Genomic DNA, 13,435 nt, shown 5'->3' with positions numbered 1-13,435 from the left:
ACCTCATCATGAGCAGGGCAGATGTTCTCCTGGAGCTTCTTGGAGGGATCCACCAGCTTGTGTTTCTGAATCATAATGAGGCTGAAGGTGTTTCTCACAGTAAGAGGCCAGACAGACTAAACAGGACTTGATGGCTTTGAGTTTTCTTCCAGAGCAGACATCACAGGACACATCTTCAGGTCCAGCATAGCAGAGATCAGCAGGAGCAGCTTGGAGTCCAGTCTTCTTCAGCTGCTCCACTAAAGCTGCTAACATGGTGTTTTTCTTCAGGGCAGGCCTCGGTATGAATGTCTCTCTGCACTKAGGGCAGCTGTGGATTCCTCTCTGATCCTCTTCATCCCAGAAGTTTTGAACACACTTCATACAGTAGCTGTGGCCACAGGAAGTGGTCACAGGATCCTTCAGCAGATCCAAACAGATGGAACAGGAGAAAGCTTCTCGATCCAGCTGAACACCTTGTTGCTCCATGTCTCCTCTCACGAAAGGCTGTCAGATTCACTTACTGAAAACAGAAACTGCTCTGAGCCAATGACTCACAGATCACGTTTGGGTGGAGAGAAGAAGCCAATCAGGCTGCAGCTGCTGTTTGAGAGCAGGAAGAAGAGGAGAAATTCACAAAACTGCAACAATTTTACTTTCATTTTAGTTTGCCTCCTCCTGACCTGACTGGTCCGGCCACAATTTTAAATACAGTGCAATAAATTCCAGCCTCTCCCTGGGCCGCCACCATATCATGATGGAGGGGTTTGAGTGTCCCAATGATCCTAGGAGCTATGTTGTCAGGGGCTTCATGCCCCCCAGTAAAGTAATCCAAGGCAAACAGTTCCTAGGTGAGGGATCAGACAAAGTACAGCCCAAAGACCCCTCATGATGAGTAAAACAAATGGATCTGGTGTTCCCTTGTTCAGGCGCAGGTTACTGGGGSCCCCCTCTGAAGCCAGGCCAGGAGGTGGGGCACTTCCTGGAGGCTGGSGAGCGCCTGATGGCCAGGCTTTCACCTACTGTATGGAGCCTGGCCTTGCACAGTCTGAAGAGGAGACATGGGTCTCCCTTCCATGGGCTCACCACATGTGGGAGGGGCTGTAGGGGTCGGGTGTAATGTGTGAGGGGCAGWGKTCAAAGGCGAGGACCTTGGTCCGATCCTCGGCTACAGAAGCTGGCTCTAGGGACGTGGAATGTCACCTCTCTGGTGTGGAAGGAGCCTGAGCTGGTGTGTGAGGTTGAGATGTTCCAACTAGATATAGTCRAACTCACCTCGACGCCCCGCTCTGGCTCTGGAACCAGTCTCCTCAAGAGGGGTTGGACACACTTTCACTATGGAGTTGCCCATGCTGAGAAGCGCCKAGCAGGAGTGGGGACAGAATTTCTAGGCACCAAGTTGTTGAGAGGATCCGTTTTGGTRACCTTAGGATCACATATCTGCTTGTTGTGGATGATGTGGTCCTATTGGCTTCATCAGATTGTGATCTCCTCTCCTCTTCACAATGAAGCTCTCACTGGAGGGATTCACAGCGGAGTGTGAAGGAGCCRAGATGAGGACCATTGCTTCCAAATCCGAGACCATGGTCTTGAGCCAGAAAAGGGTAGGGTGCCTTCTCTGGGTAGGGAAGGAGGTCCTGCCCCAAGTGGAGGAGTTTAAGTATCTCGGGGTCTTGTTCATGAATGAGGGAAGAATGGAGCGGGAGATTGATAGGCGGATTGGTGCTGCATCTGCAGTAATGTGAGCCACGAAGCGAAACTCTCGGTTTACCAATCGGTCTACGTTCCTACCCTCATCTATGGTCATGAGCTTTGGGTAGTGACCGAAAAAACAAGATCGTGGATACTAGCGGCCAAAATGAGTTTTCTCTGCAGGGTGTCTGGACTCTCCTCTAGAGATAGGGTAAGAAGCTCGGTCATCCTGGAGGGGCTCAGAGTAGAACCGCTGCTCCTCCATATCGAGAGTCAGCCAGTTGAGATGTCTCAGGCATATGGTTAGGATGCCTCCTGGATGTCTCCCTGGTGAGGTGTTCTGGGCACATTCCACTGGGAGGAGGCTTAGAGGAAGACCCAGGGCACGCTGGAGGGACTATTTTTCTCAGCTGGCCTGGGAACACCTTGGGATTCCCCCGGATGAGCTGGCCCAAGTGGCTGGGGAGAGGGAAGTCTGGGTCTCTCTGCTTAGGCTGCTGCCCCCGTGACCCGACCCCAGGTAAGCGGCAGAAAACAAACGGATGGATGCAGAAAGAGCATGTTTGCTGAATGAAGCAGTGAGAAGCTGAAAAGATCACAAAGAAGAATTTAGATGAAAAAAAAGTTCACATTAGAAAATTGCAACAAAGTAGCTAAAGTCCTGATGCATCTCAGTAATCCAGGTAAAAATCAAAAAGAAAAAAAATTGTATAGGTTTTCTGGACGGGTTCTTCTCTAATGAAACGTTTCGTCTCTCCTCCAAGAGACTTCTTCAGTCTGAGAGTTTCAGGCAAAATTCAGGCTTTTAAGCACTGCCTCCATGCGACTGATACATCACATGGCTATCGTTGRCACCTAATTAACACCTATTGTTAACAGGGGGTGGAGTGATACTGGCAATAGCCGCACTGTAGGAGGGGGACAACTGAAAACGGAGGCCTCCACCAGTTATGCAGTTATACATCGGGGAAACAAAGCAACCACTGTTCAAAAGAATGTCCCAACACAGACGAGCTATGTCTAATGGCCAGAACTCTGCAGTTTTCACTCATTTACAGGCCAGCCGTCACTCTTTCAGAGATGAGGATGTTCTCATTCTTGATAGAGAGGAACGTTGGTTTGAGAGAGGAGTAAAAGAAGCCATTTTTGTGAAGAAAGACCGTCCATCATTAAACAGAGGTGAAGGCCTCCGTTTTCAGTTGTCCCCCTCCTACAGTGTGGCTATTGCCAGTATCACTCCACCCCCTGTTAACAATAGGTGTTAATTAGGTGTCAACGATAGCCATGTGATGTATCAGTCGCATGGAGGCAGTGCTTAAAAGCCTGAATTTTGCCTGAAACTCTCAGACTGAAGAAGTCTCTTGGAGGAGAGACGAAACGTTTCATTAGAGAAGAACCCGTCCAGAAGACCTATACAATTTTTTTCTTTTTAAAGTAGCTAAAGATAAAAAATTGCTTAAATTTGCAAAAATCTGCTAAAATAAGCAAAAATTAGCAGAAAGAAACCTAAAAAAAWTTTAAATTAACAGAATAAATACCAGAAAAAACTATAAGTTGCTGAAATGCCAAAGGTCCCAGCAGGATTGTTCCGAAGGAGCCGAATATTTTGATAAATTGTTGAAATAGAACAAAAATTGCAGAATGAGTTACGTTGAAAAATGGATCAATAGTTTATTAATAGTTCTTCAGGCTTTCTGAAGATCTTTTATTTGCAGTAGTGAGCTGCGACCAGCTGAGGTCTCCCTCGGCTGATGAAAGAATCTAGTTTATTATTGCTCTTCAGTTCTCCWGCAGGCCACATTCAAATAAGGTGGAAATTTCCACTCCAGTCCCTCTGGAGCAAAGGCCAAGGAGATGTTTGAAAAGCAGGACTCCCACAATCCAACTTTTAACTTTTGTTTGGGTTTGACGTTAAAGAAGGAGGAGTTTAAAATTGATACCTGAACCTCAGTAAACCTTAAAAAAACTGTTTAAATTATTGAGACAGTATTTATATTAACACTGATTTCTCTGTTTTTATCAGTAAAAAGTTAAAAACTTTATACTTTTGACTGTTTTATTCTAAAAAGTACTTGTATTTAGATGTTCACTGTGTATAAATGCTTGTGTGACACTGAAACACTAAATAAAGGCAGCGTATTATTTTACTCTACCTTTCAGGGTCAATGCCTGTTGTTGCGATGGAAACCGCTTTCACTTATTTTTGCTTTCAAAAAGTGATTTTATGACCCTTGAGCCTTAAGTTGGCTTAAAAACATTCAAACATTTGTTTTTATTTCAGTTTACTTCAGCTTTATTACAAATTATTTGTCAGTAACTGTATGTAGTGTGATTGGCCTCAGATAAACTAATAATGTTTTAAAAGTTAAAAAAAAGATTTGAAGCATTTTTGCAAGAACTGGAATAAAAAAACTCATAGTTCAGCATTATATTTATATATTAACACAAAAATATAATGTTTATTTTAAAGTACTTTCTGTATGAACCTTTGCTGCTTTAAGTGTACTAATTTTACAAAAAAGAGGATACTGCATCAGTAAAATGAAGCAATAAATCAATATTTCACATATTTAAAATTTTATTAGACAAACATAAGTAAATGTACAATTCAAACAAGAGAACATAAAGAAGATGGAGTTATTTTAAGCAGGAAAAAAAAAGATGCTTGATAATAAAGATAATTTTTATTTCATTCTACAGTTCAAATGATCCGGCCAATCCTGTGAAAGTATAAACCACAACGCCTTATTTGGCTGATAAATATTCAGAATGCAAACAACAAGTGAACTCAACTGTTAAAAAGTGATAAATACAAAATAAAATGTTAATCACTGGAATAAACACAACTACGACATCAGCAGGAAGCTGTTTTAAATATCAGACAAAACCTAAAGTTTAAAATAAAATGTCTTTACAAAAACAGAGTTAAGAAACTGGCATTACCCTTTAAACAGAGTATTTTTATTCAGACCAAATACAGTTTTCTGTTTTCATTCACCTTTTTAAACCCGGGGTTGAATTAAAACAAAGAAAAGTGACTGCAGGACAGAAAAATATCTATTAATTTAGACTATTTTATTATTTAATTAAGTAATTTGTCACAAAATATATATATTAGATTTATGATTTAATTTTAATATTCAAACAGTTGTGTTCTTGTGTGCTTTGACTAAAGAGCAGCTCGTAATAATTTCACTTCTGTGGAGAAAAATATATTGTTTACTGATAAAACTTTAATAGAAATGATGCTCTTTATGTTGGCCTGAAACCTTCTGGGTCTGATCACCTAAACAAAAAAAAGTTTCTTTGAGGATTTTTTTCTTTAATTTCTCTCTTTTTTAATCTTCTCATTTGAACCAAAACAAAAACATTGCTTCACTGAAAAGATGCTTGATGATGTTTTTCTTTTGTGCTTTCAGACGATGAAATGCAACAACCTGAACCAGAAGCTTTATCTGCACACGACACGGCGACTTGAACACGTAGAGTTGCAGCTGGTGATGGATCTGTGCGCCTCGTCTGACCGGCTCGCTTCCTGCAGCTTTTATCACCTCTGAAGTCCGACGTTTTCAGGAAGCACCTGCGCCTCCTCTTCCTGTTCCTCCTCCTGCTCTTCTTCAGATGGCGGTCACTGGCTGGCCTCGCCGCACCGCGCTCACGACACTTCACATGCAAACAGCACAGGATAAGAACAAGAGCAAAACTGGCAGCTCCAGCTGTCTGAATCCTCCACGCCTCTGCGTTTGGCTTTAAATCAGGCCTGAGCGAGCAAAGAAACAAAGACGTTTAAAGCAGTTTTTGTTCTGAAGTCTGGTTTTTTTTTATGTTTTTTTGATTTGCTGTAGCAGTCTATAATCTGTCTTTAGTTTGTGGCCACAACCGTCCGCTGCTACTCAGGTTTGTGGCAGTAAATGTCCTTCAGCGCTTTCAGCTCTTCAATCAGCGTCTTGTTTTGGTTTTCCAACACGGCCACGCGGTTTTCCAGACATTTCACRTACTCTTTCTTTTTCCTGCGACACTCGCGCGCTGCCTCCCTGCAGGGGGAAGAGGAGAAMAAACTGTTTTAAACACCTGAAGAGAGTCTAAATCTACAAAAACTGAAAAGTTTAGTGTTGATGTTTGAAGAGCAGCTCTTATATTTAAGAAAAAACAAAATAAAGTGCTGTTTGCTCACTATTTACGCTGTCAGAGTCTCCTTATGAGACTAATTGAATTTTTCCTTTAGCTCCGCCCACTCATCACTGATCAAACTAACGAGGTTAAGCTCGAGGAGCGGCTCCTCACCTGTTCTTCATCAGCCGGACCTCCCTCTTGCGGGTGATTTCCTCGGCGTGATGCGACGTCGGGTTCTGCATGCTGCTGGGGGACGCTGCCATCACGATGCTCTGAGCGAGGCCCGAGTTGGGCGAGCGCAGCTGGTAGGCGGGGATGTCTCCGGTGGCGGCTGTGGGCGAACATGGACAAAAACGGGGTTAACGTTTTTTTGTTTACAGACAGAAACAGCTGAGGCGGAAAGAGAAGTTTGGAAAAAACCCTGAGTTCAAACTCCTTTTATTGACTCCACCACCCTGCAGAGACGTGTTTACCAACAGCCGGTCTACTGCAGGTGAGTCACCTGACTCGAAGCTTCCAGGTGTTGTTTGTTCTTTGTTTACATAAAGTGCAGAGACACCTTTCAGAACTAAAATGAATGAATGAAATATGTTTAAGACCAGGGGTCTGCAACCTGCGGCTCTGGGGCCACATGTGGCTCTTTGGTCYCTCTACAGTGACTCTTTGAAAATGTGACCAAACATAACAGATTTTTTGTTTGTTTGTTTGTTTTTATACTCACAACAGAAATCRATTTGTATGCAAATACACGATCAGTACTACTAACACAAAGTAAAACATGTTCGCTCATGCTAGCCTGTTAACTTAAATAATCCAACTTCTTTCTATGATCTTTCTCTCAAATCCATCAGAATTACCTTTAAAGAATATTAAAAACTACATAATAAGAATTAGAAGAAAAATATACCTGAATAATTCAGTTGTACAAGTTTTTATGAAATTAGGTATAAACTATAGATTGTATTTTTCTTGTTTTCATGAATCTGGTCTTTTTGTTCTGGTGGATAAAAATAAAAAGAATTCACTATATATTTTTTAGTTTTATAATGACACTTCCACTGGCCGTAAAGTTTCCCAAAATGACCTCGAAAAGGCCCGCGGACCACCAGTTGATAATCACAGCTGTAGCTTATTTTGCAGCTCTGGACACATTTTATTAATGTGTCAGTAGCAGAAATGTCTCTCTTGATCGTAAAGGTTGCAGACCCCTGGGTTAGATGGAGAACTAACCAATCATTTGTTCTCATTTAAGAAAAACTTGTTAAAAATTGATAAAAAGTCTCAGATATTTTCAAAATAAAGTGTCTGTACTGTAATATTTGCCTTCAAAAGGTGAGCATGTTGAAGCTCCCAGGCCTGATTTCTCATGTTTATTCATTTTCTGCTCATAAATGACCTAATTAGTGACTTGTGCTCAATGATTCAGCAGCCGGTACCATGGGAACCAACGACACAGCTCTGGCGAGGTGAAGGTTTCTGCTTGATTTTGCTTTGTTTACTGATCATTTTTTGTTTTCTTAGTAAAGTGTCTGCGTCGTTTATTAAACTGTTTCAGGTCAGAGTTTATCAGCTCTGAAGATGAGTGTGTGTTTGTAGTTGTTTTGACTACAGAGTGAGGACCATGTTAGGTTTTTAAGCAAGAGTGAGGTCTTTGATGTAAAGTGAGGACCTCTTCAATGTCCTCACTTTGTTTGCAGCTCTGCTGTGCTTTACTAGTTAGGTTTAGAGGTATGATGCGAATTAAGTTCTGGTTCAGGTTAGGGTTAACTATAAACCAGTAATGGTTAATTTTAGGGCAAATGTCTGGATTGGGCATAAACACAGTTACAAAAATGAATGGAAGTCAATCCAAAGTCCTCAGTTTGATGCAAATACAAGAATGTGCGTGTGTGTGTTTGGGAGGCGACGTGTTTTATCAAACTGCTGCGACTTCCTGATAACTCCTAACAGTTTACAGAAGACAGCAAAAAGGCAGCATGTAAAAAAAAAACTGTTATTTAAGAAAGAAAGGAAAGAAAAAAATCTGTTTTCTGGATGTGGGTTTCTGTACTTTCTGCTTTGAGTCATCGATGACTCAACAAGTCGCAGCTCGGCTCGCTCTGTGTGTGTGTGTGTGTGTGTGTGTGTCAGCTTCTCTCTTCTCACTTTGTTCCTAGGAAGTTTCAATCTTTCCCACAAACAAACACACATTCACTCAGACAGCACACACACACACACACACACACACACACACACACACACACACAGAGTGTTTCATTCTTGCGATAGCAGCGGCTCGGCCTGCGCTGACGTCAGTGCGTGCGTCTCTCTCGCACATTTTGCATTCTCTCTTCCCTGCCTTGCTCGTGTTCCAGGAAACTCAGTGACGTCAAACCAGCAACTATCTTACCCCCCCACCCCACTGCTACCCCCTCATTTACTCCTTCCCCTCCTCCCCTCCCCTCCTCTCCTCGTTCGTCCGTCCGCCTGCCTGCCTGACAACCACTTTATTGGCTCGATTGTTCCTTCAGTGTTTGACGGCGACACACCGACAGCAGCATTTCTGCACAAACTCACAGTTTTTTTTTTCTAAAACACAAACATCAGATTTATTTTAACAAAGCTCCGCAACGCAAGAAGTAAAAACACCAACATCTAAACATAAACAGTTTTAAGCACCGTCACGTTTTTGCTCCTACAGGTGAAGAAAATGACAGAYTTAGATGCAAAACAACACGAGATGTTTATCTAGAATAAACATTTTAAGACAAAAACTAAATAAAAAAATCTCTAAACCGTACCTGACTCAGTCTCATCTCCAGTGACAGCCATCTCTTGTTTCCAATAATCCAGCACCACAACAGAGGACAGAACTCACCTCAGAAAATGTTCAAACAAAAAGATATCTACCCTTTTTCTTAAAATTATTTTCTCTTTTCTCAGATCTAAACCCTGCCTCCTTCTCTCCCCTCGGCTCTCTCTGATTCAGAGTGGGAACTCGTCAACTTTGCAGCACAAACACAATTACAGGCATTGACATCACGGTGACATCACTCCGGCCCGCTGAAGTCAGTGAAACACCCCGGATTAGAGTCCCTCCCCTCCCTCCTCGCGTCGCCTCCTCCCCCCGCCGCGGATCAGAGGAGAAACACAATGCGAGCTGGTCAGGCAGAGGGAGGGAGGGATGGAGGGAGGGAGCGGAGGAGGAGTATTTTTAGCTCCAGTGACGCAACTCAAGAGACGCTCAACAAACAGGAGGATATTGTGTCCCGAGTGGCTGCAAACTGTTGAGCTCCCTGATTCAACTTTGTGTTTGTTAAAAAAAAACAACGTTAAATTAAAGTTTGACATCACTAGTTTTCAGTTCATATTCACATCTCTAACATGAGTTTAACAAAACAAGAGTCAAATATTCAGAGTAATCAACAGCTGAACATCTACTGTTAAAAACAGAAGAACTTGTTTGGTTGATTATTTATTGCAGGGCTACCCATTGGTTCATTCATCTCTTCCCAAATCCCCAGTTTTCTACTTTAATTACTATAAGTTCTTTTAGACATGTTTGGTGTCTACAGAAACGTCAAAAAAATAAAATCCATGCACATTCAAGACAGTTAAAACCACAAGCAGTTGAAGATAAAACTATGAAAGTGAAAATCAAATTGGTTTAAAAATTTGGCAAGACGAAGATGTTAAAATAATATTTGTGTTAAATAGGAGGCAGAATGTGCTCTTTTTGTTTTTGATGTTTAATTGTCACTACTTTTATATGGTTCTGTATGTTGTATTCATGATTAAGTACAGCAAAATTAACTATTTCAAATATCTTTGTAATACTTGGTTTATTTACATAATAACTTTAATTGCTGGATGTTGGGCCCCTGAGCTGTTGATCTGCAGTAACTGTGGCCCCTGGAGAAGTTTAGTTATAAAGCCCTGTTTTATTGGATGCGACGATGCTGCTGCTTATAAATTATTGTTATTTTATTATTTACCATTATTTTACCAGGCAAGTCCTGTTGAGATCTCAGAAGGTCTGGGTTCTCCAAAGGACCTGGCCTACCCGGTCTATGTGGGCCAGGTCCTTGGTCGACCGCAAAAACGGGAAAAAATATTTGTGACTTTGGACGGTCCAGCCTTTACTCCGGCGTACGTCCTGTCGACTAGCAATCGCGACGACGCTAAACAGAAGCAAAAATAGTTCGAAATTTAAAAAATATCTATATATTAGCATTATAAATATGATAAAACAAAATTAGCTTAAGGACAACATTTGAAGAACTAATGGACCTAAAATAGGTGCACATTTATTTCTCTACACCAGCTCGTTTGATTTATGACAAGAATAATATTAAAACATCTTTTTATAAATGATAAATTAACAACAACTGCTTCAAACTTTTCATTTTCATATCATATGTCCTCCGTTCTCTCGCTTTATCCGCCACTACGAGCAGGAAAAAATCTCTGGTCGGCCCGCAATGCATTATGGGATACGCAGTGTTGTATAAAGTACCACCAAGTCATACTTGAGTAAAAGTACAAGTATCTTATCATAGAATTACTTTGGTAAAAGTTAAAAGTCTCCTTTAAGAATATTACTTGTGTAAAAGTCTTAAAGTATCTGATTTATTTTGTACTTAAGTATCAAAAGTAAATTTCTGACATAAAATGTACTTAAGTATTAAAGTGAAAATACTGAGTAAAAATGAGAGGTTAGATTTTCCAAATACATTTTTTTAAAGGCGTGCAGCTGTGATGGATTGTGTACAAACTACGATGTGTCAGAATGGTAAACACTTATAATTCTCATCTAACCACAATTAAATTCAAAGGCACAGTTTATCAGGATAGAATTTTTTTTAACAATAACGAGACAGAATGAAACAGGAGTAATGACTATCTACTTCTTACATTTTTTAAAAATGTACGGAGTAAAAGTAAAAAGTTGGACGAAAAAAATTTACTCAAGTAAAGTACAGATAACCAAAATTTCCACAGTAACAAAGTATTTGTACTTAGTTACTTTACGACTCTGGGAATACGGCGGGCCGAGAAGGCTCCATCGGACTCGTCCCTCTAATCGGGGGAAAGAGGACACATTTGTCGGAGGAGATTTTGAATTTGGACAGCCTCCRGCGCRGCGCTGTGACGTAAAYRGAYGATAAATTTGTCCCTCGGAGGACACAGCCCCTGAATTTGGACCCAGCCTTAGACTGATGWCACAGAAAGAAAACGAACTTCAAACAAAACTGTTTTATTATATCTTTGTTTACGCTGACGATGTGCTGGTTTTTAAGACAAACCGTAGACTGAGACAGGACCCTTAACAAGTGATGCTAACAGGATATGTTTCTGTCCCCCCACCTTGGATCAGGACCTGTCCTCCCTGGATGTAGAACTGGGATGGGCTTTCTCCAGCCTGCAGGACGGCGGCTCCGGGCTGAGGGGTGGGCGAGCTGGTCACCGTCAGGGCCTGAGCCCCTTGAAGGACCTCTACTGCAGGACCGGTCAGAGGGATGGCTCTGCCCTGAGCCAGAGCGACTGTGAGCAGACAGTTTACTTTAAATCAGGCTGAATAGAAAGAAAATACCAAGAGAACATAAACTGTTTGGGGTCTTAATCAGATTATTCTGAACACATGAAGTAAATAGATGATGATGATTTAAGGACCTCTGACGGGCCTGTCCAGCTCTCCTAGAGTAACCTCCTGTCTGCTGAAATCACCTTCATGCTCTTGAAACTGTGCTGACACAGCCGACCAATGGCACCAATGAATGTGCCGTCCTGGTGGATTAGGACCATAGGCGTAATTTGCGGGGGGGTTAGGGGGGTTATGACCCCCACAATAATTTGATCCAGTCAAAATAACCCCTCCAATAAAAGGACATTGTTTGCTCAAACGCAATAGAAATTAACTAGTTAAGAAGACAGAAGCAACTCTTGTCTTTAGTTAACTTTGACCTGAATAAAAAAATTACAATGTCATATATCTACGTTTTAAGCATAATTGCTAAARATGACATGCAGGGTTTTTGAGCATAACTCCCCCAATGGTAGACCTAAACTTACACCCTTGATTAGGACCATATATATATAAAATCTACATATACTGACTGTATATATATGTGTATATATTTGTACATAGTGACTGTATATACTTGTATATGTGATATACACGTACTGTATTGGCCTGAGCTGGTCTGGTAGATGGAGTTTGGCACTAGAGCCGAKGGGCTGCTGGAGTCCAGCACGTCTTCAGCTCCCTCCTCCTCGATCTTCGGCACGGTGTTCGTGTCTGACGACAGCTCGTTAAAGATCCTCCTGGAGAGAAAACASGAGAACGTTGTCGGACTCCGCTCAGAACACCACGTCATCTCACTTCGGGCCCTCCTCACCGATATGACGGACGCCTGGAGAGAATCTCACGCCTCTTCTGGGTGTCGGGGGCGGGCTCGTCGTCCTCCGGCTCGGCCGCCGCGGCGATCTGAACAAACGGGCAGTTTTTTTTTTTAAAACTCTGGCAACAACTTTCCTGTTTCGCGTCGTTTCTTAGGAGCTTGTTTGTCTCCATACAGAAGTCTCTTTGTGGTGCGTGTTTGGAAAGACGGGGATGACGTCAAAGAGGGAATTTAAGCAGGATATAATTTTCAGCTTTAATCTTTTACAGAGTGCCCACAGACGTTTTTAATACTGTAATCATTTCTGCACTTTAAACATTATCTTACTGCAGTCAGAACAGCCCTTCATTTGTATTATTGGATTAAAAATCATCTTAACTTGTAGATTTGGTTTTGTGTCAACACTCTGGTTTCTCTGACTCACTGATGTGTAATGGGTGCGCGTTACAAACAGGACTTGTTTTGGTAGCTTAGAGGASGATCAGTACAGCAAGGTGCCAACATTTCTTCATCCTGATGAGGATGTTACACATCATTCAAACTCTAAAATAATAAAAAATGTGGGTTTTCCATAAATTAGATTAATCTGTTTATTTGTTAAAAAGGGTTGACGAGTCTTTCATGCAGCGGACACAAACTGCAGCACTCGTGGACACGACTTTTTATTTTTTGTGTGCGTCTTTTCGTTGCAGTTCAGATTTTATCTTCTTTGGTAACCCCGTTTCCTCGTGAAAAATCTGTTTTTTTACCAGATGACAAATTGCCTCCACTTTGCAGCTAATGTTGCAGATGTGCTGATTCTGCTTCCTGTTAATATTCGTTTCATTTCCCTCCAAACTGCTTTGCTTCCACCACGAAAAACTTCCATCAGGTTTGCGTGTCGGCTGTTACATTAATGAACAAAAACCTGTTTTTATTTGGGTTTTCCTCCAGTTTCAGGAGCTTTTATTGCACAAAAACAATGTTTATAAAATCTCAACGCAGCAGCTAGATCAGGGGTCTGCAACCTTTACAATGAAAAGAGACATTTCTGCTACCGACGCAGTAATAAAATGTGTCCAGAACTGCAAAATAAGCTAAAGCTGTGATTATCAACTGGTGGTCCATGGGCCTTTTTGAGGTCTTTTTGGGAACCTTTACGGCCAGTGGAGGCGACATAATAAAACTAAAAAATATATTGTGAATTTTATTATTTATTATTATTTTTACACATCAAGACATAGAAAGACCATATTCATGTAAACAAGAAAAATATTGTATATAGTTTATAC

General features: G+C 41.4%; 2 protein-coding genes across 4 annotated transcripts in view; both read right to left on the bottom strand.

The window, feature by feature from the left end:
* The window catches only part of LOC106522889 (E3 ubiquitin/ISG15 ligase TRIM25-like), a 1,677-nt gene extending 1,206 nt beyond the window's left edge, over positions 1–471 (bottom strand). Inside the window, 2 exon segments of the mRNA XM_014016121.1 lie at positions 3–69; positions 71–471. Of these exon segments, the coding sequence (XP_013871575.1) occupies positions 3–69; positions 71–468 (465 nt within the window). The 5' untranslated portion in view covers positions 469–471.
* A 3,760-nt stretch (positions 472–4,231) lies between these two features.
* The window catches only part of crema (cAMP responsive element modulator a), a 12,225-nt gene continuing 3,021 nt past the window's right edge, over positions 4,232–13,435 (bottom strand). For 2 of the 3 annotated variants that reach the window (XM_014016148.1, XM_014016150.1), the window contains exons 4-8: positions 12,162–12,250; positions 11,948–12,087; positions 11,131–11,307; positions 5,956–6,115; positions 4,232–5,705 (exon numbers count right to left, since the gene is read on the bottom strand). In XM_014016148.1, coding sequence (XP_013871602.1) covers positions 5,561–5,705; positions 5,956–6,115; positions 11,131–11,307; positions 11,948–12,087; positions 12,162–12,250 — 711 coding nt within the window. In that variant the 3' untranslated portion in view covers positions 4,232–5,560. Of the gene's footprint in view, positions 5,706–5,955; positions 6,116–8,564; positions 8,928–11,130; positions 11,308–11,947; positions 12,088–12,161; positions 12,251–13,435 lie in introns of those variants that run through there. The other variant, XM_014016151.1, reaches the window with a different exon arrangement.

The sequence above is a fragment of the Austrofundulus limnaeus genome, unplaced genomic scaffold (assembly GCF_001266775.1).
Source record: "Austrofundulus limnaeus strain Quisiro unplaced genomic scaffold, Austrofundulus_limnaeus-1.0 Scaffold139, whole genome shotgun sequence".
NCBI classification, from domain to species: Eukaryota; Metazoa; Chordata; class Actinopteri; order Cyprinodontiformes; family Rivulidae; genus Austrofundulus; species Austrofundulus limnaeus.
This window is presented reverse-complemented; position numbering and strand designations above follow the sequence as displayed.